This window comes from Zea mays, chromosome 1, assembly GCF_902167145.1.
Source record: "Zea mays cultivar B73 chromosome 1, Zm-B73-REFERENCE-NAM-5.0, whole genome shotgun sequence".
Taxonomy (NCBI): domain Eukaryota; kingdom Viridiplantae; phylum Streptophyta; class Magnoliopsida; order Poales; family Poaceae; genus Zea; species Zea mays.
The window spans coordinates 23,392,720-23,418,970 of NC_050096.1; the positions used below are offsets into that span (position 1 = coordinate 23,392,720).

The 26,251-nt window shown below is 47.5% G+C and overlaps 2 protein-coding genes and 1 long non-coding RNA gene across 9 annotated transcripts; 2 read left to right on the forward strand and 1 right to left on the reverse strand.

Annotated features, from left to right (window-relative positions):
* Window positions 1-12,672: 12,672 nt before the first annotated feature.
* On the reverse strand, window positions 12,673-14,974 carry LOC111590583 (uncharacterized). Its single transcript, XR_002749719.2, has 3 exons — window positions 14,546-14,974; window positions 13,182-13,274; window positions 12,673-12,738 (listed from the first exon to the last, which is right to left on the reverse strand). It is a non-coding gene; the product is annotated as an uncharacterized lncRNA (long non-coding RNA).
* A 1,340-nt stretch (window positions 14,975-16,314) lies between these two features.
* LOC100275615 (uncharacterized) lies at window positions 16,315-19,725 on the forward strand. Of its 3 annotated transcripts, none has more exons than XM_008671503.4 (10): window positions 16,315-16,754; window positions 17,015-17,231; window positions 17,327-17,457; window positions 17,557-17,590; window positions 17,713-17,788; window positions 18,205-18,382; window positions 18,507-18,593; window positions 18,701-18,800; window positions 18,890-19,133; window positions 19,238-19,725. In XM_008671503.4, exons 1-9 carry the CDS (start codon window positions 16,461-16,463, stop codon window positions 19,027-19,029), a joined length of 1,257 nt encoding a protein of 418 aa, XP_008669725.1. In that variant the 5' UTR covers window positions 16,315-16,460; the 3' UTR covers window positions 19,030-19,133; window positions 19,238-19,725. The 3 variants fall into 3 exon arrangements, with proteins under 3 accessions (XP_008669725.1, XP_008669721.1, NP_001347602.1); XM_008671499.4 differs by having other exon boundaries at window positions 19,255-19,725; NM_001360673.1 differs by having other exon boundaries at window positions 16,441-16,754; window positions 19,243-19,702.
* A 169-nt stretch (window positions 19,726-19,894) lies between these two features.
* Window positions 19,895-24,625, forward strand: LOC103632298 (uncharacterized). 5 transcript variants are annotated; one of them, XM_020545497.3, is made up of 6 exons: window positions 19,895-20,660; window positions 22,367-22,508; window positions 22,589-22,730; window positions 24,128-24,279; window positions 24,358-24,436; window positions 24,534-24,625. In XM_020545497.3, exons 1-5 carry the CDS (start codon window positions 20,381-20,383, stop codon window positions 24,395-24,397), a joined length of 756 nt encoding a protein of 251 aa, XP_020401086.1. In that variant the 5' UTR covers window positions 19,895-20,380; the 3' UTR covers window positions 24,398-24,436; window positions 24,534-24,625. The 5 variants fall into 5 exon arrangements, with proteins under 5 accessions (XP_020401086.1, XP_008652349.1, XP_035818900.1 ...); XM_008654127.4 differs by having other exon boundaries at window positions 24,128-24,436; XM_035963007.1 differs by having other exon boundaries at window positions 24,358-24,625.
* Window positions 24,626-26,251: the final 1,626 nt, after the last annotated feature.

The window sequence follows — 26,251 nt, forward strand, 5'->3', positions numbered from 1 at the left end:
TATTCATGACCTGCATGTCGTGACCAGGGCAATATGGCTGGAGCCACATGTATTGTCCAAATTTAATGTAATGACCTGCGTGTCAACATGTGATGATCCAAAGCGTATATGTAATTTGTTTACCAGCATACGTTAGATAGATCTTGAAGGACTCATCACCTGGAGGATGGCATACCTATATCATGGAGATGGAGATCATCGTGATGGACAGATTATTGGAGATGGGGATCACCATGTGAAAAGCAAGCCATACCGAATCACAACTGTTGTGTGAATGCCATTCTTATTGTTCTACTTGTTTATATTGCATATAATTCCTTGCGTGCGATGTTATAAGTAGGACGATCCCTCATAAATGTTTAAGCTTTAATGCCTCTCCAAACCTTGCACTATCATAAGTCTTGTACAATTGGTGGTGGGTCTATGAAATTAGGGTGCCACCAGTTTTCCTTGACTAGATAGGTTTGTATCGGATACGAACTGCAGAAAGGGTTGGTTAACTTAAACAAAGTCAGCTTAATGGTTAAGGACTTTGAGGCATAAGGTTGGGAGCCGAGACATAGAGATGTCACCCAACAACAGGAGTCATATATATGATATGATTAGCAAGGAGTTGCTTACCGATCTACCTTGTCTTCTAGCGGTGATGCTAAAGCTCACTAGTAGACTTGTTAGTTGTGGGTTCTGAATCACTAAGTATCAATCGAGGGATATTGATTTTAGTGGGAGTAGACTATTAAATGTTTAATATGATTTACTCTGTCATGGATATTTTTGTCTTAGTATTTTGCATTATTTTGTTGTAGATGGCACCTAGCACACCAACATTTACTTTGCGATCAATTCTTGAAAAGGATAAGTTAAATGGAACAAACTATACGGATTGGATCCGTAACCTGAGAATTGTTCTCAGGGCTGAAAAAAAGGAAGACGTTCTAGACACCCCACTGCCAGAGGATCCTGGTGAAAATGCAACTGCTGCAGCTAAAACCGCTTACAAGAAAGCAATGGATGCTAATCTTGAAGTGAGTTGCCTAATGCTTGCTTGCATGGAGCCTGAGCTCCAGATGCAGTTTGAGACAAACCATGAGGTGTACGATATGATCGTGGCGCTCAAGGATATGTTCCAGACTCAGGCTAGGACTGAAAGGTTCAATGTGTCCAAAGCCTTTCTGGAATGCAAGCTAGCAGAAGGCACAGCAGTTGGGCCACATGTAATCAAAATGGTTGGTTACAGTCAGAGGTTGGAGAAGCTAGGCTTCCCAATAAGCCAAGAGTTGGCCACTGACTTCATTTTGGCATCTCTTCCACCCAGCTATGGAAACTTCATCATGAACTACCATATGCATGGGGCGGAGAGGGGCCTCAATGAACTATGTGGCATGCTGAAAACAGCAGAGGGGGACATAAAGAAAAGCGCTGGCAGCAGCGGCCATGTGATGGCGGTCCAAAACAAACCCAACTTTAAGAAGAAGGGTAAATCTCAAAAGAAGAAGGGCAAGGCAAAGGATACAGTATCCAAGCCAAATCAAAAGCCCAAGGCTGGACCAGCTGCAGATGCAGAGTGCTTTTTTTGCAAAGAACTTGGTCACTGGAAAAGGAATTGCAAGCAGTACTTGGCCTCTATTAAGGATCGCGGCGGTAAGGGTACAGCCGCAGCAGGTACACTTGCTATTCACATTACAGAAATTTTTCTTGCTGATTCTTATATTAATTCTTGGGTATTTGATACCGGATCGGTTGCCCATATTTGCAATTCGATGCAGGGAATGATAAGAAGTAGAAACGTGAAAAGAGGAGAAGTTGATTTCCGGGTAGGCAATAATGCAAGAGTTGCTGCGTTGACCGTCGGGACGATGCAACTCCACCTCCCATCAGGATTTATTTTGGAGTTAAATAATTGTTATCTAGTTCCTAGTATGAGTCGAAACATTATGTCTCCTTCATGTTTGATGAAGGATGGTTATTCATTTGCGAGTGAAAACAATGGTTGTGTGATCTCTAAGAATGGCATGTTTGTGGCTTTTGCATCCATTATAAATGGGTTATTCATTTTAAATCTTGATGATGCACCTATCTGTAATATTAGTGCTAAAAGGCCTCGGCCTAATGATTTAAGTCCTACCTACATATGGCACTGTCGTTTGGGTCATATAAGTGAGAATCGCATGAAGAAGCTTCATTCTGATGGGCTTTTAACTTCGTTTGATTTTGAATCATACGAGACATGTGAAGCTTGCTTACTTGGTAAGATGACCAAGGCGCCCTTCACGGGTTTACCGGAGAGGACGTTAGATTTATTGGAACTCATACATACTGATGTGTGCGGACCAATGAGTACGACAGCTAGGGGAGGATTCCAATACTTCATAACCTTCACTGATGATTTTAGTAGATATGGGTATGTCTACTTAATGAAACACAAGTCTGAATCCTTAGAAAAGTTCAAAGAGTTTCAGAATGAAGTAGAAAATCAGCGTGGCAAGAAAATTAAAGCACTGCGATCACATCGTGGTGGTGAATATTTGAGTCATGAGTTTAGCAATCATCTAAAGAGTTGTGGAATTGTTCCACAGCTTACGCCGCCTGGAACGCCTCAGAGGAATGGCGTGTCTGAGCGACGTAATCAGACTTTATTGGATATGGTTCGATCAATGATGAGCCAGTCGGACCTACCTTTGTCGTTTTGGGGATACGCTCTAGAAACAGCAGCTTTCACACTAAATAGGGTACCGTCTAAGTCCGTAGTTAAGACACCATATGAGATGTGGACTGGGAAGACTCCCAGCTTGTCTTTTCTAAAGATTTGGGGTTGTGAGGTTTACGTCAAGCGACTACAGTCGGATAAACTCACTCCAAAATCGGACAAGTGCATGTTCGTGGGATATCCAAAGGAAACTTTGGGATATTACTTTTACCACCGGTCAGAGGGCAAAGTGTTTGTCGCCCGGAACGGTGTGTTCTTAGAGAAAGAGTTTCTCAAAAGAGAGAAAAGTAAACAAAAGGTGTATCTTGAAGAAGTTCAGGATGAGCCAGTGGGACAAGATTCAACAAGCGATGCTAATGTAGCAGAACAAGTTGAGACGTCTATGGCAAGAGAAACACCACCACAACCACGAAGGTCAGCAAGGCTTCGCGAGGCACGAGGAGAAGTGCTATTGTTGGGCAATGGAGAAGTGTTGTTGTTAGACAACGACGAACCTGCAACATATTCAGAAGCGATGATGGACCCAGATTCCGAGAAATGGCATGTCGCCATGAGATCCGAGATAGATTCCATGGGAGAAAATCAAGTTTGGAACTTGGTTGACCCGCCTGATGGTGTTAGACCTATAGAATGCAAATGGATCTATAAGAAGAAGAAAGACATGGATGGAAATGTTCACATCTATAAGGCTCGACTTGTTGCAAAGGGTTTTCGACAAGTTCAAGGAGTTGACTATGACGAGACATTCTCGCCAGTAGCGATGCTTAAATCTATTCGGATCATTCTAGCTATTGCCGCATATTTCGATTATGAGATTTGGCAGATGGATGTCAAAACAGCTTTCCTTAATGGAAACCTTGATGAGGACGTGTATATGATACAGCCCGAGGGTTTTGTCGATCCGATCAATGCTGGAAAGATATGCAAACTTCAGAAATCCATTTATGGGTTGAAGCAAGCATCTCGGAGTTGGAACATTCGTTTTGATGAAGTGATCAAAGGGCTTGGTTTTCATCAGAATGAAGAAGAAGCTTGTGTTTACAAGAAGGAAAGTGGGAGCGCTGTTGTATTTCTGATCTTGTATGTGGATGACATATTATTGATTGGGAATGACATTCCTATGCTGGAGTCCGTCAAGGCTTCACTGAAAAAGAGTTTTTCTATGAAGGACTTAGGGGAAGCAGCATATATTTTGGGCATAAGGATCTATAGAGATAGGTCGAAGAGGCTTATAGGATTAAGTCAAGATACGTACATTGACAAGGTTTTGAAACGGTTCAACATGGAACAGTCCAAGAAAGGTTTCATACCTATGTCACATGGTAAACACCTTAGCCAGATGCAATGTCCTGCGACGGCTAATGAGCGAGAGCGCATGAGTAAGGTACCATACGCCTCAGCGATTGGATCAATCATGTATGCCATGATAAGTACACGCCCAGATGTTTCATACGCTATAAGTGCTACGAGTAGATACCAGGCTGATCCAGGTGAGGATCACTGGACAGCGGTAAAAGGCATTCTTAAGTACTTAAGAAGGACTAAAGATATGTTCCTGGTATATGGGGGTAAGGAGGAGCTCGTTGTAACTGGTTACACCGATGCTAGCTTCCAAACTGACCCAGACGAGTTAAAATCGCAATCAGGTTTTGTGTTCACAATAAATGGTGGTGTTGTTAGTTGGAAGAGTTCCAAACAGGAGACTGTGACTGATTCTACAACAGAAGCCGAGTACATTGCAGCTTCTGAATCTGCGAAGGAAGGTGTTTGGATAAGAAAGTTCCTCATCGAGCTTGGTGTGTTTCCTAATGCATCTAGCCCATTGAACCTCTACTGTGACAACAATGGGGCTATTGCGCAAGCTAAGGAGCCAAGGAACCACCAGAAAAACAAACACGTACTGCGGAAGTTTCACCTCATACGGGAATTCATTAGGCGGGGTGAGATAAAGATATGCAAAATACATATGGATTTGAATGTTGCTGATCCTTTGACAAAACCTCTTCCACAACCTAAGCATGAGGCACACGTGAGATCTATGGGTATTAGATATCTTCTAGATTAACTCTAGTGCAAGTGGGAGACTGTTAGAAATATGCCCTAGAGATAATCATAGAGATGAGCATATTTCTTTGTATCCATGATATATATATTGCTTAATTGAATATCCATGGAAGGCACCTTGTATTGATTAGCAATTATGTGAATTGTTTGTGAGATTCTTTACTTATATGGTTATTCTAAATGATGTCCCTAGTCAGAGTCGATGACTAGCACATGTATTAGTTGATGACTACATTTCACAAGTCATGAACATGGAGATGTTAAATTAATAATGTGGGCGCATGTATGACATGAGGCTGGACCGACCCAACGTGAGATATTGTAATATAGTTCTCTTCTTGCAACATGAATACTGTATCCTTAGACCTGAGATTGTCGCATGTTCTCAAGATGTGAATTGACTTACTTAGGGACTATCAAACGCTATCCCGTAACTGGGTAGTTATAAAGGTAGTTTTGGGTTTGTCAGGAAGCATGCTATGAGGCATGGTCAGTCAAGATGGAATTTGTCCCTCTCTTTGTGAGAGAGATATCTCTGGGCCCCTCGAGTGATTGGATCAAGAAATGCATGGCCGTGCTAGGGTTAAGAGTTAACCATTGAAAGGATTCCAATTCACAGTATCGAGAAAGAGAGGTCAGCTTAGAGCCAGACCAAATATCGTGAGACAAAGGGAACAGCATGTACTTAATGTCGCAATGGTTCGTCTGATATGATCTTTACGTACACATAGGAGTTGACATGTCTTGCTAGAGGCCGCTGTCAATTATTGGGCCAAGTAAGAGTACTCGGGCTATGTCTATTTGTACGTGAACCTATAGGGTCACACACTTAAGGGGAAGGAAGCCTAATTCGGATTAGGTCCGAAATTAGACTGGGCTTTAGGGTTAATGATGGGCCTCGGCGTCAGAAGCCCACCATAACGCCTATATATTGAGGGGCGGGGGCGCGGTTAAGCATAACCTAATTCGCCACCAGCGAACTAACAGCCGCCGCCCACCTCTCGCCCTCGCCAAGCCGCCGTCGCGAACCTAGCAGTTCGGTACGCGGCGCTTCCTCCCTGTACGTGTGGATACCTCGGAGGTGCTGCATCTGGAGCACTTGGACGGACCGTGCGAGGACGTGAAGGACGCCGGCGACTGCACGGCACTGCTCGACGCGTTCGTCTACATCGAGACGTCTTCCGCTGCTCTGCGCGTCTAGTGGTAATTCCATGACCTATAACCGCAGTAGTTCTTGGTATTATGGGGATGAAAATTTTTGTTTTGCGCTAGCGTAGCCTCCCCGTAATCCTACACTGGTATCCAAAGGGGTCTACCTTTGACTTAATTGGATACTCAGACTCCGATTATGCTGGATGTAAGGTCGATAGGAAGAGTACATCAGGGACGTGCCAATTCTTAGGAAGGTCCCTGGTGTCGTGGATTTCTAAGAAACAAACTTCTGTTGCCCTATCCACCGCTGAGGCCGAGTATGTTGCCATAGGACAGTGTTGCGCGCAACTACTTTGGATGAGGCAAACCCTTCGGGACTTTGGCTACAATCTAAGCAAAGTCCCACTCCTATGTGATAATGAGAGTGCTATCCGCATGGCGGACAACCCCGTTGAGCACAGCCGCACAAAGCACATTGACATCCGACATCACTTTTTGAGAGACCACCAGCAAAAGGGAGATATCGAAGTGTTTTATGTTAGCACCGAGAACCAGCTAGCCGATATCTTTACCAAGCCTCTAGATGAGTCGACCTTTTGCAGGCTGCGTAATGAGCTAAATGTCTTAGATTCGCGGAACTTGGATTGATTTAGAGCATACATGTGTTTTATGCCTTATGCATTTTGTTTATGTATGGTGCTCAAGTTGTACAAGCACTCCCCGGACCTCATAAGTCAATTTGCAAGTGATGCACATATTTAGGGGGAGTTGTGTTACAACTTGACCCTTTGAGACTAACCATATGCTTGAGTTTGCTTGATTTAGTCTCAAAGGTGAATTGAAAGGGAAAAGGTGAACTTGGACCATGCAAGACTTCCACTGCACTCCGATGAGAGGGTAACTTATTCCAAGTTCATCTCCATGCTCTTATTGCCTTTTTACTCTTAATTAAAGATTTTGGTGAGGCAATGGGGTTTAAGGGCCAAAAATGATCCTGTTTTGGTGCTTGATGCCAAAGGGGGAGAAATTAAGGGCCAAAGCAACAAATGGATCAACTACCACTTGAGAATTTTGAAAATAGTAGAGTTAGGATTTCTTGATTTGTCAAACTTCTAAATGTCTCTTTTTGTCAAAAGTTGATCTCTTGTGGGGAGAATATTTGATTATGGGAAATAGGGGGAGTTTTTGAAATCTCTGATCAATTTCTCTTTGAACAACTCTCTTTATGTCTCAACAAGTGTGTTTGACTTAGAGATAGGGAATTGAGTTTGATTTTCAAAAATAAAACCAAGTGGTGGCAAAGATTGATCCAAATATGCCAAATTTGAATCAAAACAAAATTGTGTTTTCATTTGCGTTGATATTGCACTTCTTTTAGTTGCTTTATGTTGTGTTGGCATAAATCACCAAAAAGGGGGAGATTGAAAGGGAAATGTGCCCTTGGGCCATTTCTAAGTATTTTGGTGATTAAGTGTCCAACACAAGTGCCTAAGTGTTAAATTGTGCCAAGGACTCAAGAGTGCAAATTAAGATTAAAGGTATGTTTCTAGACTTAGTACATTGTTTTGAAGACTAATGTATTGTGTCTAAGTGCTAGAAACAGGAGAAACAATTATGGAGAAGTTGGCTGTGTACAACCAACAGACTGCTCGGTCTGGGTGCACCGGACTGTTCGGTGCGCCAGGCTGGCGTCTGTCAACTGGCTGCTCTCGGGACTTCGACGACGGTGTACGGCTATAATTCACCGGACTGTCCGGTGGTGCACCGGACTGTCCGGTGAGCCAACAGTCGACCCGGCCAACGGTCGGCCGTGTAATCCGCGTGCGACGCGTGGCAGAGCCAACGGTCAAAAGGGGGCACCGGACAGTGTCCGGTGCGCCAACGACTCTGAAACTCCAACGGTCGGCTTCGCCAAAGAAGGAAAGAAATCCACACCAGACAGTGTCCGGTGGTGCACCGGACTGTCCGGTGCGCCAGGCGACAGAAGGCAAGAACTGCCTTCCTGGAATGCTCTCAACGGCTCCTAGCTGCCTTGGGGCTATAAAATGGACCCCTAGGCGCATGGAGAAGAACACCAAGTATTCTCTAAGCATTCCTAAGCACCAAGACTCCAATTCCGCGCATTCGATTCTTTGTGATAGCAACTAGAGCTCCATTTGAGTAGAGAACTCTTTGGGTTGTGTTGTGAGCTCGAGTTGTGACTTGTGCGCGTGTTTGTGCTCTGATTTTGTGTCTTGTGTGCGTTGCTCATCCCATCCTTACTTCCGTGCTTCTTTGTGAACATCTTTGTAAGGGCGAGAGGCTCCAAATTGTGGAGATTCCTCGCAAGCGGGATATAGTAAAGTGAAAGCAAAACACCGTGGTATTCAAGTGAGTCTTTGGACCGCTTGAAAGGGGTTGAGTGCAACCCTCGTCCGTTGGGACGCCACAACGTGGAGTAGGCAAGTGTTGGACTTGGCCGAACCACGGGATAAACCACTGTGCCATCTCTGTGTTGATACTCTTGTGGTTATCGTGTTGTGCAAGAACTCCTCTCTAGCCACTTGGCTTTATTGTGCTAACTCTTAATCAAGTTTTGTGGATTAAGTTTCAATCTTTTACAAGATCACCTATTCACCCCCCCTCTAGGTGCTCTCAGGCGGCGGTGACAAGGTCTGCGTCGGCGGCGTCGCGTTTCGCTTGCGACTTCTTCTTGCCCTTCTTCTTGGTGCCGCGCTGAGCGGACGCCTCGGGGACATCTTCCGGCTGGCGCCCCTGAGGCTGCTTGTCCTTCCGGAAGATGGTCTCGACCGCCTCCTGACCAGAGGCGAACTTGGTGGCGATGTCCATCAGCTCGCTCGCCCTGGTGGGAGTCTTACGACCCAACTTGCTCACCAGGTCGCGGCAAGTGGTGCCGGCAAGGAACGCGCTGATGACATCCGAGTCGGTGATGTTGGGCAGCTCGGTGCGCTGCTTCGAAAATCGTTGGATGTAGTCCCGGAGGGATTCTCCCGGCTGCTTGCGGCAGCTTCGGAGATCCCAAGAGTTCCCAGGGCGCACGTATGTGCCCTGGAAGTTGCCGGCGAAGGCTTTGACCAGGTCGTCCAAGTTGGAGATCTACGCAGGAGGCAGATGCTCCAGTCAGGCTCGGGCGGCGTCGAAGAGGAACAGGGGAAGGTTGCGGATGATGAGGCTGTCATCGTCCATTCCACCCAGCTGGCAGGCCAGCTGGTAGTCCGCGAGCCATAGTTCCGGCCTTGTCTCCCCTGAGTACTTGGTGATGGTAGTCGGGGTTCGGAACCGGGTCAGGAACGGCGCCCGTCGTATGGCTTGGCTGAAAGCTTGCGGACCAGGTGGTTCGGGCGAGGGGCTCCGATCCTCCCCGCTGTCGTAGCATCCCCCATGCCTGGGGTGGTAGCCTCGGCGCACCTTATCGTCGAGGTGGGCTCGACGGTCGTGGCGGCGGTGCTCGTTGCCGAGGCGTCCCGGGGCCGCAGGCGCTGTGTCCCGCGTGCGTCCGGTGTGGACCGAGGCTTCCCGCATGAATCGGGAAGTCGCGGCGCGATGCTCCGGGGGGTACCCCTGCCTTCGGGAGGCAGAGCTCTCGGCCCGTCGGACCGCAGCATCCTCCAGGAGATTTTTGAGCTCTCCCTGGATACGCCGCCCCTCGGTGGTGGATGGTTCCGGCATCGCTCGGAGTAGTATTGCTGCTGCAGCCAGGTTCTGGCCGACCCCACTGGAAGCTGGAGGCAGCCTTGCCCTCGCATCGTCGGTGATGCGGTGCTGGACGTCCTGGGCCAGATGACGCGCTTCTCCGGCCGGTGCTCGGCCTGCCCACTCCTGTCCGATATTTTGCTAAAGCTGCACAAGTTGTCCTGCTTCCTCGTCGAGCCTGGTCTGCATCTCGCGGATTTGCTCGAGTTGTGCGTCCCGACCCCCCGCAGGGACTAGGACCACAGCTAGCTCCTGAAGGATGTCAACGCGAGGCGCAGGCCTAGGGGGATCGCCGTCCTCCGGCATACCAAGATGGTTGCCTTCGTCGAGACCCCCTAGATCAACGTGGAAACATTCGCGACTTGGGCCACAATCCTCGTCGCCGAGGCTGTGGCTACTATCGGAGCAATCGGAGAGGCAGTAGTCACATGCAGTCATGAAGTCCCGCATGGCACTGGGGTTACCGAGCCCGGAGAAATCCCAACCATAGTCGGGCTCGTCATGTTCCTCGGAACCCGGGGTCCCGTAGGTCGAGACGGTCGTTAGTCGGTCCCAGGTTGACCGCATATGATACCCCGGAAGATTTGGATATGCCTTTATGAAAGCATCCACCGAAGCGGGGTCGCTTGGTGGGTCGGAGCTGAATCTAAAAGGCACAGGATGAAAAACGGACGATACCTCTTGATTGACGGATGGTGACGAAGTCGCGTCGGGGACGGACTGCACCGTTATCTCAGGTACGTGGCTAATGCCTAGCAAGTCCTTTGCGATTGTGTTGGCGTCGTCCGTCTACTTGGGGTTGGCGTGTTATGGGGAAACGACGCTCGTCTTCGTCTCAGACGCGAGGTCAACGCCCGACGTGTCCCCCGCTGGGGCACCGGCGCCGTCGACTCGCTCGACAGCCGACGAGGTGTCGCCTCCTGCTTGGCCATGGTTGCCCCGCCTCCTCCTCCGTCGGCGGGGAAGGTGACGAGACAGACCCGGATGTTGCTCTTCCCCCACGTGGGGAAGACGTCATCAATTCCGCCGCCGGCGGGCGGGCTGACAGCCGCCATTGTCGTTGTCGCGCGGCGGAGGAAGGAGTATCATGTTGTAGCTGCCGTCGAGGGACATGAACTCGAGACTCCCGAAACGGAGCATCGTCCCGGGTTGGAGAGGTTGCTGGAGACTACACATCTGGAGCTTGACGGGAAGCTGTTCGTCAACATGCAGCAGTCCCCTACCTGGCGCGCCAACTGTCGGCGTTTCGACCCCGGGGGGTCCCTGGACCGACGAGTAAATTGTCGCTGCGTGTCCCAGCCCAGATGGGTCGGCACGAGACGGAGCACAAGAGGGAAAACAGTAAGGGGAAACCGCGGACTCGTGTTGTCCTGCGCCTAGGACGGATGCGCTTGCAGTAGGGGGTTACAAGCGTTCGCATGGGAGAAAGAGAGAGCGTGAGCCTGTGCGTCAGCCCGTCCTCCCGCGCGGCCACCCTCTCGTACGAGAGCCCTGGACCTTCCTTTTATAGATGTAAGGAGAGGGCCCAGGTGTACAATGGGGGGTGTAGCAATGTGCTAACGTGTCTAGCAAAGGGGAGCCAGAGCCCTATGTACATGCCGTCGTGGCTGTCGGAGAGGTGTTGCTGCCCTGTTCATGTGATGTCGTGGCCGTCGGAGGAGCGCTTGAGCCCTGTGGAAGTACAGCTGTCGGGGCTGTCGGATCCTTGCTGACGTCTCCTTACTTCCGTAAGGGGCTTAGAACCGTCGTCGTCATGGAGCACGCGGGGTGCCATCATTACCTGTTTTACCGGGGCGAGCCAGATGGGACACCGGTCTTGTTCCCCGTAGCCTGAGCTAGCTAGGGGTAGGGTAATGATGGGCCCCCCTATGACGTGGTCGGTCCGAGCCCGAGGTCGAGCGAGGCGGTGACTCCTCCAAGGTTGAGGCTGAGTCCGACCCCTGGGGTCGGGCGAGGCGGAGACCGTCTTCCGAAGTCGAGGCTGAGTCTGAGCCCTGGGGTCGGGCGAGGCGAAGACCGTCTTCCGAGGTCGAGGTTGAGTCTGAGCCCTAGGGTCGGGCGAGGCGGAGAGCGTCTTCCGAGGTCGAGGTTGAGTCCGAGCCCTGGGGTCGGGCGAGGCGGAGACCGTCTTCCGAGGTCGAGGTTGAGTCCGAGCCCGGGGGTCGGGCGAGGCGGAGACCGTCTTCTGAGGTCGAGGTTGAGTCCGAGCCCGGGGGTCGGGCGAGGCGGAGACCGTCTTCCAGAGTCGAGGTTGTGTCCGAGCCCTGGGGTCGGGCGAGGCGGAGTCCGTCTTCCGAGGCCGAGACGGGGGCCGAGCCCTAGGGTCGGGCGAGGCGGAGCTTCCTATGGCGCCCGAGGCTGGACTTAGCTGTTGTCGGCCTCACTCTGGGGAGTGGCACAGCAGTCGGAGCAGGGCAGGCGACGCTGTTTTCCTGTCAGGTCAGTCAGTGGAGCGGCGAAGTGACTGCGGTCACTGCGGCCTTGTCGACTGAGGAGCGTGCGTCAGGATAAGGTGTCAGGCGATCCTTGCATTGAATGCTCCTGCGATACGGTCGATTGGCGTGGCGATCTGGCCAAGGTTGCTTCTCCGCGAAGCCTGCCCGAGCTGGGCCTCGGGCGAGTCAAAGGTGTGTCCGTTGCTTGAGGGGACCCTCGAGCGAGACGTGAATCCTCCTGGGTCGGCAGTCTTTGCCCGAGGCTGGGCTCGGGCGAGGCGAGATCGTGTCCCTTGAGTGGACGAAGCCTTGACCGGAATCACGCCCATCAGGCCTTTGCAGCTTTGTGCTGATGGGGGTTACCAGCTGAGATTAGGAGTCTTGGGGTACCCCTAATTATGGTCCCCGACAATCATTGTGCTGGCGTTATTGGGTATATTATCCAACAATTTATGTACTTCAGTTATGGTTCACTTGTTGCTCCTAACAGTTTGTGTAGTTCCACTTTCCCTTTTATTATAGTTATGATTGCACAAACAAAAATAATTGTAAGGATACATCATAGCCAAATAAGCATTATATGTAGAAAGAGAACAAACATGAATACAATGATAGGAATTTACCATCAAAATATCCATTTGATTTCACAAATTTCTTTACCATGTCTGCCATCTAGGAACATTCGACCTGTGTAGAAGTAAGAACAGACCATTATATCTTGGCAAAATAAAAGTATTTGAGTTAAAAGCATCGTCATAAGATATCAAGATAATAGAAGAACAGTGGCTAGGAACATATCAGAACAGAGCAAAATAGAAGGATTAAAGTAAAAAAACAGTCACAAGATACCAAGATAATAGAACTTAGATCCAATTCTGTTCTTATCATTAGTTAAAGTATATGTAAATAGGTTAGGTAACTTCTATTTCATTTCAGATTCAGATCATATATAGTTGTGGTCTGCATGGTAATTAGGACATGAGGCTCAACAGGAATGTATGGCATTGTGGCACACAATAGACAATACTTGATAATTTATTGTATCAAGATGTATCCACTAAATAACTATGTATGATCTAAGTCACCATAATAGCGAAATGAAACACATGAATAGAAGTCTGCCAACTAACCGTGTAGACATGTTTAGCTCCTCCTTTTGCACAGAAAAGTGTTTTGGGAGATAACATTTTGATATGTTTTTGTCCGAACACCTATGTTCGTTCCTGCAGTCAGTACATGCAAATAATTAGCATCTCCACTGCATAGACATCCTTACGATAGATATTTAAAATTGATGAGATATCAATTTCAGATTCACTTACCTCATGAATACATGCAAAACAAAGGACATGTAAAGTCAGAAAAGCTCTATAAACTTTGAAGAATCTACAATACGTCACTAATACTTGTGGTGTATCTCAATACAAAAGAGGACATCCTTTAGCTTATTTAACCCTTGATCCAAATATAAAACAAAACATTAAAGAACATTTAAGATTCAATTAAATAATACAAATCCAATTACTATAACATCAGAACTCCTATTTCTTGATAAACAAAAATTGCACTGCAGAATGCATGACAGTGTTAGTCATATTCTCCAATTTCCAAACTTGATGAAAAATTGTTCCTAGATGGGGCAAGTTCATAAATAATCAGTTGTTAGATTGAAGTCTATTCTCTTTTATAGGTTGGACTGGCTTTAGAGAAACTATTTGAAGATGGCGTGGTCAAGCGTGAAGATCCGTTTGTCACGTCTAAGCTGTGGTAAGGCTTCTCTTCTCAAGCTTATCTGAAGCAATGATGCAGATCATTGGTTTCTGCTCTAAGATCAGAAACTTTGATTTTTTCAGGCCATGTAACCATGCACCTGAAGATGTGCAGGGGGATCTTTGTTCGGCCCTCGAAGATTTGCGGCTTGACTACGTAGATCTGTACCTTGTAAATTCATGTTCTTGATCTTGGTACCTATCAGGTAATAGTCTACCTACTGTTTACCTGCTAAGATCTATCTGGTAATGACCTTACTTTACATATTCATGGTCCAATCCGTATCCAGAAAGGAACCATGTTTATCCCGGAAAACCTATAAAATCTTGACAATGAGTTCATAGGAATTTCATAACTTAACTCGTGTATCTACAAATATAAAACGTTATATGCCTTAAATAAAAATAATTAACATCAGAACTATTTACTCGCATTTGCATCACATTGTGTTCGTTTGAATCACTGCAGATGGGGCAAAAAATACAATACCATATACAGGAAACCCAAATATAGCAAACAAGCATTTTTGGATTGGATTGCAATCAAAAGCTCTAATTTTACTCATTTACCTTCAAAATTGGGCGCAACAACGCAGTTGGTGTGAATTGATAACCCATCAGTTGGAAAAAGACCAACAAGCATCTAATGAACACACGAATGGGAATGGCGATCTACATAATATATTGGGCCCACCTAGGAAAATGAAAAGGAAGGAGGAGCTCACCATGGAAGTCGTAAAGACATATATTGCCACGGTTCTTTTTCTTGGAGATGATCTGCGATAGACGGTGCAAAATCGTGTTGAAATCCGCCCTGGAAACGACTCTGGTCATTTTCCAAGAACCCGCCCCATCCTCCTCTTCTTCCACACGCTGCAGGTCGTGCCCTCCCTGTCCACGGCGCTGAAGAGCTCGGGGAGGAGAACGGCGGCAAGACGAAGCCCACTTGAGAGAGAGGACAACAAATCCAGAGAAGGTAGGATTGGATCCGCACTTGGAGGCCCAGATCTACACAGCCACTGACCGGATGCTGGCGCTGCGAAGTGCGACGGCGGATGCGTGTGGATGGTTGAACAGATGGGGAAGGAAAAGAGCGAGAGAGGCAGGGAGGGAGCAGTGGAGATTGGGTCAACGACCGGATGAGAGGGCGAGGAAGTAACCGTCGCTGCTGTCGGCCGTGTTGTGCGACCGGAAGCTATCGTAGGAGGTGTTGCGCGTGGCCTGCGTGGACGTGCCGTCGGGCGTCGGTGTGGCTGGTGCCGGTCGTGGTCCACTTGATGTCGCTGAGCCGAAATTGAGCTCCCCCTCGAGCGACCACATAAACTGCGGCTTGAACGGCGACACCTCGGGCGGCGGCGAGGCCTTGGACAGGACATGCAGTATGGCGGGGCGGTCGCCCGCGTTAACGGAGGTGGGGCAGGACTTTTCTGGGAAAAGGGGCACAGATGACGGGGGCGGGGCGGAGATGGCGGTCGTCTCGGCGGTGTGAGGGAGGGCACGGGACCGGGGCACCGCGTATCGTGCGCAAGGCGGGGGAAGGGCGCACCGGGGCGGGGGCATGGTGTAACCGTGTGGCCACCCCGTCCCCCGCCGGCGCTGTCCCCACCACAGCACACCCCGATCCGTCCCCTCCCTCCCCGATGTCCACCCCGTCCGTACCACCGCCCTGCCCGCACCTCGCCGCGCACCGCCTATCCTCGCGCCCGTTGCGCTTCCTCCGCCGCTGCCTGCGCGTGTGCCCGCTCGGCCGCCCCGAGATCCGACGGGGCCCACGCGAGCTCCTGAGCTGCTCACCCTGCGCCATCGCGTCCCCGTCCCCCACCTCCCGCCTCTACGTCTGCCTCTCCTGCGCCGCCGTCTTCTGCCCCTCCCACACTGCCACGCACGCCTCCGCCTCCGCGGGGCCCGGCCACGAGATCGCCGTCGACGTCGACCGCGCCGAGCTCTTCTGCGCCGCCTGCGGGGACCGGGTCTACGATCCCGACTTCGACCACGCCGTCTTCCTCGCCCAGTCCTCCACTCCTCCTCGCTTCTCCCCTCCACCTCCACCTCCTCCGCCTCCCCTGCCCTCCACAAGCGCCGGCGCATCGATTACGAGGACCGACGGGAGAAAGGAGAACACACCACGAGGACACAGAGACCGGAGCTCCGCCGCTAAGCCAAGACTTAGGAGCCTCTCCTCCCTCTCTCGTCCGCTTGTAACTCCTACTACGAGTATTGATCAGCACTGGTGCCGGTAGCGCAAGCCACTGATGACTGGATGTAGAGACGTTCTGTCCGAAGCAGTATAAATCTTACACTCACCATGCACACCGTCCGGAGCCCAGAACACGCACACAAAAATTTACTTGTCGGAGTGAGGTTCGAAACACCGACACAAATGATCTTGCATCATAGATTACAGATAATCATGGTCAATAATGTAGGCCTCAAGCGTTTTGAGTTTTAGTCAGCTAGCAAAGAGTTATACATGAATAATATTACTCATCGTACCAAAACAAAAAGGATATTTGAAATTACATAATACTCTCTTTGGGCCCAGCGGTGACGGTGGGGGCGGGCGACGCTCGAAGGAAGGGGACCCAGCGGTTCAGACTTCAGATTCTCCTAATTCCCAAACCCTTGCCGCTGCCGCCGCAGATGGAAGTCTGCGACGAGCTGCGGTCATTTGAGGCCACAGGCGTCTACCGCCTCAATGGCACCTGCACCAGCGCCGGAGCCACTTACCTCGACCCGGTCCGCCTCCTCAACGCGTCCTACCAGCGCTTCCGCATCGTCCCTTCTGCGTACTACTCCCGAAGCTTCGGCCCCCAGCATCAGGAAGGCGAGCCAGAGATCGAGCGGCCCGAGAAAAGGAGGAAACGCAAGCGTAATCAGAAGCCGAAGCCCAGGGAGCTCAATCCAATGGAACGGATCGCTGAAGCCCGGCACCAGGTGATGCGTTACACTGCTTTACTGTGGTAAAGTACTAGATTGACTAAATGGTAACATAGTATGATTTAAATTGATTGTTTTGGTGTAACTGAGTTATTACTTGGATCATGGCTTCGCTTTTACAGCTTGCCAGGGGATTTAGAATTGTAACTACTGGCAAGTGAAAACAAAATGTTTGTGGAGAAGAACTCTGGAATTTGTTTTGCAAGTGTAGTGATTAGTGTTTAGTGCCTGAAGATGTTGTGGTTAACTTCTGCTAGGAAGCGAAGCCTTTACTATTGAACGCACATGAATCACTCGTTAAGGCTAAACATCTACTGGAGTACATTTCCAAGACAATCAAAGGCAATGAGCACACACTTGATGCGGGTAGTGGTTCTGAGAATAATTTCGTTGAGCTTGGGACCTCATGGCGAGCACCTTTCTATGAGATCACTATTTGCTTCCGGAACCCCCATGTTCTGGGCAATGAGGAAGGTAAAGTGATGAAACAGATGCTTTATTCTTTTTTACCATGTTTGGAGGTACATGATGCAGTACTGAAGCAGTGTTCATTGATTCTAACATCTTAGGTTTCTTTCATGCCCAAAAGACATCATTTCCTCTATTTAATAGCTTAATCAGTGTTGAAGGGACTGACGAAGCTGAAGGAGAATTCCGTAATAGGCGTTATATTTTACCAAGAGGAAGTTGCTTCTTGATGGTACATAAATACCTTTTTTCTATAGTTTCAGATAACTGAATGATCTGTCCTTAATTTCGAAATGACTTTTCATGCTTTGGGTCACCCGTTGACATAAAGGCTGATTTCAAACGAGTTAGAGATCTCATTCCTTGTAAGTGACAATGTTGCACCAATGCTGGCTAAATATGCTTACGGATTTCTATGCTTGTGATAATTGTGTTGTCAGATTTACTTGATTCCCTAATTAATTGGGTGTTACTCTTTTTCCTCTAGGTAGTCCAAATCAAGGGTATAATCTTATAGTTGTTGACCCACCATGGGAGAATGGATGTGTTCGGCAGAAAGAAGTGTAAGATTACTGTTTTTTGGATGTGCTTTATATATGAATATGAAGTCAACAAGTGTTTAACAGTAATTTTGGTACTTTTTTCTGTGTCAAGTAAAAGCTAGAGTGCCTAGAGGACTTGGTGAGCCTAATGACCAGGGGTGGATCTAGAGTTAGAAACCATTGATGTCACTAATATAGCTGTGATAGACATGTGTTGTCATTATCTCTTGTGTCATAGTAATTTTACATTGAATTTGCACAAATCATTGCTGTCAGGTGACAGCATTACTAGTAGTGTGGCTCTGCACCTGCTAATGATCATGTTCATCACGCCCATGATCTTCTTAATTGTAATTTTCAACATTTATAGTTGGTTAGTTAGGAACCTTATAGAGTAATAAATCTTTCATTTAAATGTTTATGGCTTTATGCTACAGGTATCCTACACTTCCCAACAAAAATTTCTTATATCTTCCAGTGCAACAACTTGCCCATCCAACCGGAGCGCTTCTTGTTTTGTGGATTACAAATAGGGAGAAACTGCGGGCATTTGTTGAGAAAAAACTGCTTCCTTCTTGGGGAGTGGAAGATTCCACCGTGTTTTATTGGCTTAAGGTTTACATCTGATGCTCATTTTGCACCTGCTGCAATAGTATTTTTCATTGTTATATTTGTTATCTTTATAGCAATATCATTATTTTTCTCCATTTTGGTTCTGATTTTTTTGGGCCAATTATAGGTGAAACCTGATGGCTCTCTAATTGGTGATTTAGACTTGTTCCATCACAGGCCCTATGAGTGCCTCCTCCTTGGCTACATAAATGTTGTAAGTTTATTCCACAAGCTTATTTGTCCAGAATTTTGACTGTGACGTTAGTTCTGCAGTTGTATTCTTAAATTCATTGATTATGTTCTCCGGATCTGTTTATGTAGAATGCAAATGCTAAGAAAGGGTCAAATTTCAAGTTGTTAGAAAGAAGCCAAGTAATCATGAGTGTCCCTGGTGCTCACTCAAGGAAACCTCCCCTTGAGAGTATCCTTCCTTGCAATACACAAATGCAATATGACCTTTTTAGCTGGATATAGCAGATGTTCAATTATTTGGTCCTTAACCTGTAAAAGAATTACTTTCAGAATATATTCCAGGTCCTAAACCTTCAAGATGCATCGAGCTTTTCGCCAGAGAGTTGTTTCCCAGATGGACCTCTTGGGGAAATGAGCCGCTTCATTTCCAGGATACCATGTACTTCTCGGAGAAATAGTTCGATAGCCAAGAGCAGGATATAAGTATGTGGATTCTGATGCAACTGCCACGTGCCACCTAAGGCAAGTGGTTTTGCAATAGCATTGTACCTTGTGTTTTTCGGTAAGTAGTTATTTCCCCCACCTATTATCCAGTCACTTCATGACTGCTGTATAAATTGTTGTATGTAGCTTCTCTTGTCGACTCTTATTGACTTGTAACATCAGGACAGGCCTTTCTTCAGGTGATGAAAACGCCCCATCTCCAGACGAGTTTGCCGTCTGCTATTGCTGAGTGCTGACCTACTGTGTGACTTCTCGCTTCCCAGCACTTGATTGGTATCAAGTCCTTTTTTTGGCCAAAAGCTGGAGGTTTGGCGAATCCTATTTATAGGGTGACCTGTGGGGCAGACATCTCATATTATTTCTTGCACTACGCAGTTCCCTGCATTGCAGTGTTCAGTGTGCTTCTGGGAATCTCAATCAAGTTGTAACGGGCAGTCAGAGAGATGGAAAGAATTTGTACACAGCTAGATTCGTTGGGCTCATCTGCATCCTGGTTACTTTCCCTAGAACAATTCGGAAAGTTCCTGTAAAGTTAGGACAGAGGTTTCCATTTCCCTGAGCGGCTGAGCAGAACTGGTTCGAAGACAATGGATGCAGGCCGTATCCAGTGCCGATTCTTTTGGTGATACCACATTCTTCCGTTATGTGTCCATTCGTCTTATCGTGTTCCTTGCATTGTTACGTTACAATCTGGAAAGGTGGTTCTCCAAGGACGACTTACAAGTACCTGCCGAATGTTCAGGGGAAGATCAGCTTGTTCGCTGCGGCTTGCTGCGGCTGCAATCCGGCTGCGGCTGCGGCTTCTACAGTATTTTTCTCTCTATGGATTGCAGCTGCAGCAGTCCAAACAGCTGCAACAGTGTCGGCTTGTAGCCAGCCGAACACGCCCGATGTTTCCCGACGAGAGCTCTCCGCCTCTGCCGGCTGCCGCAAGCAAGCTAACGGAAGCCTGGGCTGCAAATTGGACGACGCGCGCGACGGAGACTGACTATACGTGTTGATAGTTGAGACCTGGGGCGGCGTATGGCAATGCTTGTGCGTAACGGTACGAGGCGTCGTGGCGACGCCACCCTCGGTGCTGAGGCCGTTGCACCGGCAGCCGACGGCGACGCCCAGTCCGACACGGTCACACGGCTGCCCTAGCCTCCTGTTCCAAACATCGCGGTCGCGCCAGGGGTGACTCCGTCTTCCCGCATCCGTTTCAAACAGCGTTAATAAGCCGCTCAGCTCGTCCGGTCTTCCCTGCCCGAACTGAACAGAACACCGAGAGGCTCGAGGATCTTGACTCTGCAACTGCAAACAGGAATGCCGGGCGTCAGGTCAGAGTCCCCCTCGCCGGAGGTAAGCCGCGTCCGGATGGCCCTACCCACTGCTTCCGCCAAGATAGCCAGTGCCAGGGCGAAGGTCGGTGAGAGAGCCAAGACGCCGGCCAACTCGAAGGCGAAGGGACGATCGGATGCTCAAGAGAAGCGGGGCAGGAATGGAAGGCTCGTCCCGTCACTTGGGTGCATGAGCTCGCCTCCTCTGGTGCCAATTGGCCCGGACTCGGAGAAGAGGAGGTGTTCCTGGATCACTGCAAACTCGGGTTAGTTGATCGCAGTTCCTGGTTCCTTTTTTTTGTTTCGCTTAAAATAAGTGAAATAAAACTGCATTCTCTTCGTCGCTCCACTAGTGCATCGCAAATTTATAGAGTTGCACTTGAGACTTCTTCTTTGTAACTTTGTTGGTTTGTTTTCATAAGCTACCGAACATGCATCTCTACTCTTTTTGTACACATAAAAAAACTGACCCGTGGGATATGACAGCCTCGAGCATTATGTTAATTATGTTAAGAAGACTTTATCACGCAGGTTGACAAAACCTCCGAATCCATGTCCCACCCATACACAACGGCGGTGGCGGACTCAGAAATTGGCTAAGACCCGGGCCGAAGCGACCATAAACTTTAATAGTAGCATATAAAGAAAATTTGTACGACGAAACAATGTTGTCATAGATGTTAAAGATGACATACAAGTTATGATGTAGCTCTTTCCAAATGTATCATTTCAACATCAACATCAGTGCTTCTTGCTCCAGAACTTTGAAGGAAATCATATTAAGAACACGATTTGAAGGAAATCATACGATGGTTAAGCTATTCATCTCCTGTCTTATTACGCAACTCAGTTTTAATGATATTCGTAGATGAGAAAGCTCTCCACAAATGCTCAATCTCAAACTTAATTTCTAGCCATGTGATCTTGTTTATTTGGTCGCAACTTTTTGATCTTTTATTTGGTGATTATGGTATTAGATGGTTGTATGGAATATCTTGTTTCGTACTCTCTTCGGTCTTTTTTATTTGACGTTTACCGGGTCAAATAAAAGGAAATGGAGGTAGTAGTTTCTAAGCCCTGTGGCTTGTAATTTTTTTGCCTCTTCGGTTTAGAATCATTTGCTGGCTTGGGAATTTTTTGCTTATCCTAGCTCGATGGTTTGATCTCTAGTCTCTCCCTCTATCCATCTCTCTAGACTAGCAGGACCCTAACATATGCTGCTCGAGGTCTTGCTACTAGCCTAGTATATAAATCTGCAGGACACATATAGGTGGTCGTAGCCTGCTCTTGCTTGCATGTGTGTTATCCTGTGCTTGCGAAGCTTGCACTTTGCCGAATGGATATATATACATATAACTATGAGTCAGCGAGACTAGAGGCCAGACCGGCAGAGACCAAAGGGCAGAGCTCTTCTAAAAAAATTTTGGGCCTGGGTCCGCCCCTGGGCACCATAGCCCGTGTGAGAAACAACCGTGACCGGATCTCAGACGAGGGGTTTTTTTTAACAACATACTGAAATTCGCTCCAACGAGGAGTCAAACCTAGGACTCTACTGAGACTACCTAACTAACTCAACTAGATACCCTTTTGCTTTTTTGTACACATTGGTATTCTGCAACAAGAAACACCTCAACTTTAAGATTTGTTTTTCGAAAACCTAGGAAACAAATGCATTTTGTACAAATAGTAATTATGCACATCTTTTGTACTACCTCCGCCCCAAAATAGTATTTGTTTTAGACTAACCATACAATCATTAATAAATCTACGAATGTAGTTGATATATATGTTTACATTCGTTATCATTTATCCAAATGTGGACGAAAAAAAAGGTTAGAAAGAATTATACTTTGGAACGGTGGGAGTACTACCTTTGTTGATTTTTTTTTCAGTTCTGTGAAATTATAGGCTCACTGTTATCAACTAATACCACGCTTTTTGGTGGTATGGTATGGTACCTCCATTTCTTCAGAGCCCCACTACGTCGCATTCCACGATGGAGAATGGGGAGTTCCCGTTCACGATGACCGAATGCTTTTCGAGCTGCTCACACTTTCACAAGCCTTAGGCGAACTCACCTGGCCTTCTATTCTGAGCAAGAGGGAGGAACTCAGGTATGCTGCCCCAAACTGAAACTCTGTTCAAAGCACAGGTGTGTTAGAGTGTTCACTGATGGATCCAGCCTTTGTACCAGGGAGATTTTTTGTGGCTTCAACTTAGTATTGGTATCTGAATTCTCAGAGAATAAGATAAACCTGTTGAGATCAAATGGAATCGTGCCGCTGTCAGAGCAAAAGATTCGCGCAGTTGTAACAAATGCCAAGCAAATACAGAAGGTGCAGGAGTCCGTGTTATTACAGTTATTTGCATCTGCATCGAATTTTTTTCTGAGTTTATTTATCTCGGATGGACGAGGATACAATGTGCATGCTATTCTTCTTAGTGCTCTTGTGATAAGGCTGAATGCTAATATTTTGATGTTTTCCCCTATTTGACATTTAACGACAAAGGGGAAACCGGTATCAGAAATTTGGTAACATTATAAATTTTGAGCATTTGTCCAATGCAATATGAAAAAATACTAGTGAGATCACACTTAGCTTACTTTTTATCTGCTTTGCAACTTAGCGATCACCTGACTAGCACAGCAGTGAAACAGCCATTTCCTGTCCATAAGCAAAGAGAAATCCAAATAGACGGAGACCTCGTTTCGAACATGGGCCACATCCTGTACCCTTTGAGGATCTGAACAATGATGTGACACATGGGCTTCTTCTATACATGGTTTGCAGTTCAGCATGGTTTGATCAAACGTCTTATGTGTAGTACCATGTATTTTATAAATGCAGTGTTCCACGTGTTAAACTTTCGAGATGCTTACCTGCAGGTGGTTGAGGAATTCGGGTCGTTCAGCAACTGAGGGCTTCAACTACGTGCAAGTTTTCGAGATGTTTGACTCTAGCTAGCACCTAGCACGCCAACTCATCTAAGAAACTTCTTTGCACCTTGCCGATGGAGGGAGAATCGTCCTCAAAAACCACCCGGTTACGTTGCAGCCATAAATACCAAGCACTATTAAAGCCTTTCTTCTTGTCTTTATGCACTCGGTTGCAAACTCTTCTCCACCAGTCAGCAAAAGCGATATCCTCTACACCAGAGGAGAGGTGACCAAGAACGAAAGGAGATAGGAGGTTGTAACAAAATACCGAGCAATGACACACGTAGTCAAGAGATGTTGAATTGTTTCTTACTCTTGGTCACAAAGAGGGCATGCTTCCGAATGTGGGAGGCCTCTTTTTGCCAAAGTATTAGCAGTCCAACATTTATTTCTCATATAAATCACCTTTTATTTAATTTTGAATAGAAATGAATTTAATCCAGTCCAATCTTACTCTACTCTAATTCCATTTTAAATAGAAATAGATTTAATCTCATTCAATCCCTTCGCAGCCGAACAACCTCAGTCCCCTCTAATTCCCCTACTCCCAGACTAGCCCTAAAACAGCCATTTCCTGCCCATAAGCAAAGAGAAATCCAAAGAGGCAGATACCTCGTTCCGAACATGGGCCACATCCTGTACCCTTTGAGGATCTGAATAATAATGTGACACATGGGCTTCTTCTATACATGGTTTGCAGTTCACCATGATTTGATCAAACGTCTTATGTGTAGTACCATGTATTTTATAAATGCAGTGTTCCACGTGTTAAACTTTCGAGATGCTTACCTGTAGGTGGTTGAGGAATTGGGGTCGTTCAGCAACTACTGCTGGAGCTTTGTGAACCACAGGCCCATCGCAAACGGCTTCCGCTATGCTCGCCAGGTGCCTACAAAGACGCCGAAAGCTGAAGCCATAAGCAAGGACTTGATGCGCCGAGGGTTCCAGTGCGTTGGCCCTACAACGATCTACTCCTTCATGCAGGTTGCCGGGATCGTTAACGACCATCTGTCATGTTGCTTCAGATTTCAGGCTTGCAGCCAGCACAAGGCCAGTGAAAAGTGAAAACGGTGCGAGGGCAGAGCCAGCATTGCCTGATAGAAGGTTGGGCTCGGCAGCTTCGGAGGGTTCAGATATCAGGGAGGTGTAGCAAGTCTACTAGAGTGAACCTGAGCTGTTTTTTTTAATCTGTGATTGTCAGGACAGTTTGACAGTGCATTGGGATGCTACTGAGCAAGTGGTTCATACTGTATATGCGTTGTATAAGATCGTGCAGCTTTCTGGCGGTGTGGAGTGCTTTTCTCACATGTATCATATTTGTATTGCAGAGTGCACTTTGATTGGGCTAGATGTAAAGGCAACTCCCGCTGTTGTTTTCTGAATGTACGGTATCTGGCCGTGCATGTACAGACAATGCAGCTCACAGTGTTCTAGCAGGTTGCCATTTGATGGCTGTCCTTTTTACTCACAACAAAAGAACCTTGCATCTGATTACCTAACATGCATGAGTTTTTTTTATTATTCCAAGAACAATTAGAACGGTGAGAGGATATGATTGAGTATACGGGGAATATCAAGTTGCTAATCCTGCTTCCTCCTTTTCCTGCTAATGCAATCTTAGATCACACTTCTGCATCATCCGATCTTACTTTTAGTAGAAATAAACGTGGTTGACCTTTGCATAAATACTGCTATTTATGTACTCCCTCCGTTTCATTTTAGTTGTCGCTGGATAATGCAAAATTGAATTATCCAGCGACAACTAAAAAGAAACGGAGAGAGTATATGCTATTAGTTGCATGGACGGATGATCATATCGTACTATTCTGATAATCAAGCATACATAAAACAGAGAGAGTGTTGTGTTGACATGGTTATGATGCGTCAGCCCTTATGTCACACACTTGCCTTGTATAGCAAATCACAGGGATAAAGATTTTGCCTTGAGAAGTGAGCCCCGGCCCAAATAAAAACGAAGTGGTGGCCGCAAGAAAAGTTGCCGCACCTTTCAAGTGGCTGATCGATCAAATACGGTTTGGTTAATTAACCGGACGCCTACTAGTTAATTAAAACGAGCCCGGGCATAAACTAATCGTGACACGATGGCCACGTTTCGACTCGCCATGGCGGTGGTGCTCTCCTCCTCAGAACCTCACTGGCAAAACCATTTTTCTACTCGAGCCTGAGAACGTACACTTGGGGTCATATTTAAGCTCGGAATCCCACCATCGCCCGGCCCTCCTCGTCCTCGAGGCCGCCTCGGCATCCGCGCCTCGCTCCGGCGACGCAGTCGCCCGAACCCACCTCGCGCGTGTCGCTTCGCGGGAGGAGCCAGGTCGGCGACGTCCGCCCACGTCATGCCAGATCGCCACCTGTGTGAGCTTCGGCGTGTGGCCGGAGCATATGTGCTTCAAAGGTTAATTAGCGAGTTGTTTAGTGGCGATTAATGTTCGCCTTTCATTTGTCTGAATGTTCCGATGCAAGGTCCCCCGGGTCCGGGAGGTCCCCTACCCTAGCTAGCTAGCTAAGAACCCTATCAAAACCCATTTCGATCCTTTGCTTCTGCGGCTTGTGGTTAAGCTAGCTTTACCGTGCAATTTGGGATTATATTAGTTTAGGGAGCAGAGAGGCTAAGCTTGGTGAACGCTGCTTTTAGCTAGCTAGCATGCATGGGAGAAAAAAGAAGTACTACCATGGACTGAAACATGCCAAATGTGCAGCAGCAGCTGCAGCAGCCTTGGGGTTGAAGCTTGCTTACCATCCAATTAAACCCCGCCCTTCTCCTTAAAATGTGGCACAAAACTTGGCGCCTTTCGAGGAAAGCCGCGCCATGATTCCGGTTTAACGTGGCATTAGTGCTACCGTTAAAAAACAAAGCCGCGAGGGTTACACTTGTTGCCATCATGGTGCAAGCGGCCC

Excerpts from the sequence above, each read along its gene's own strand:
- LOC100275615 (XM_008671503.4), top strand. The coding sequence starts at position 16,461 with ATGGAAGTCTGCGACGAGCTGCGGTCATTTGAGGCCACAGGCGTCTAC. Across the intron at positions 17,591-17,712 it reads AGTTAGAGATCTCATTCCTT|GTAGTCCAAATCAAGGGTAT; the intron begins GTAAGTGACAAT and ends TTTTTCCTCTAG. Across the intron at positions 17,789-18,204 it reads TGTGTTCGGCAGAAAGAAGT|GTATCCTACACTTCCCAACA; the intron begins GTAAGATTACTG and ends TTTATGCTACAG.
- LOC103632298 (XM_008654118.4), top strand. The coding sequence starts at position 20,381 with ATGCCGGGCGTCAGGTCAGAGTCCCCCTCGCCGGAGGTAAGCCGCGTC. Across the intron at positions 20,661-22,366 it reads CTGGATCACTGCAAACTCGG|AGCCCCACTACGTCGCATTC; the intron begins GTTAGTTGATCG and ends CCATTTCTTCAG. Across the intron at positions 22,509-22,588 it reads AGCAAGAGGGAGGAACTCAG|GGAGATTTTTTGTGGCTTCA; the intron begins GTATGCTGCCCC and ends CCTTTGTACCAG.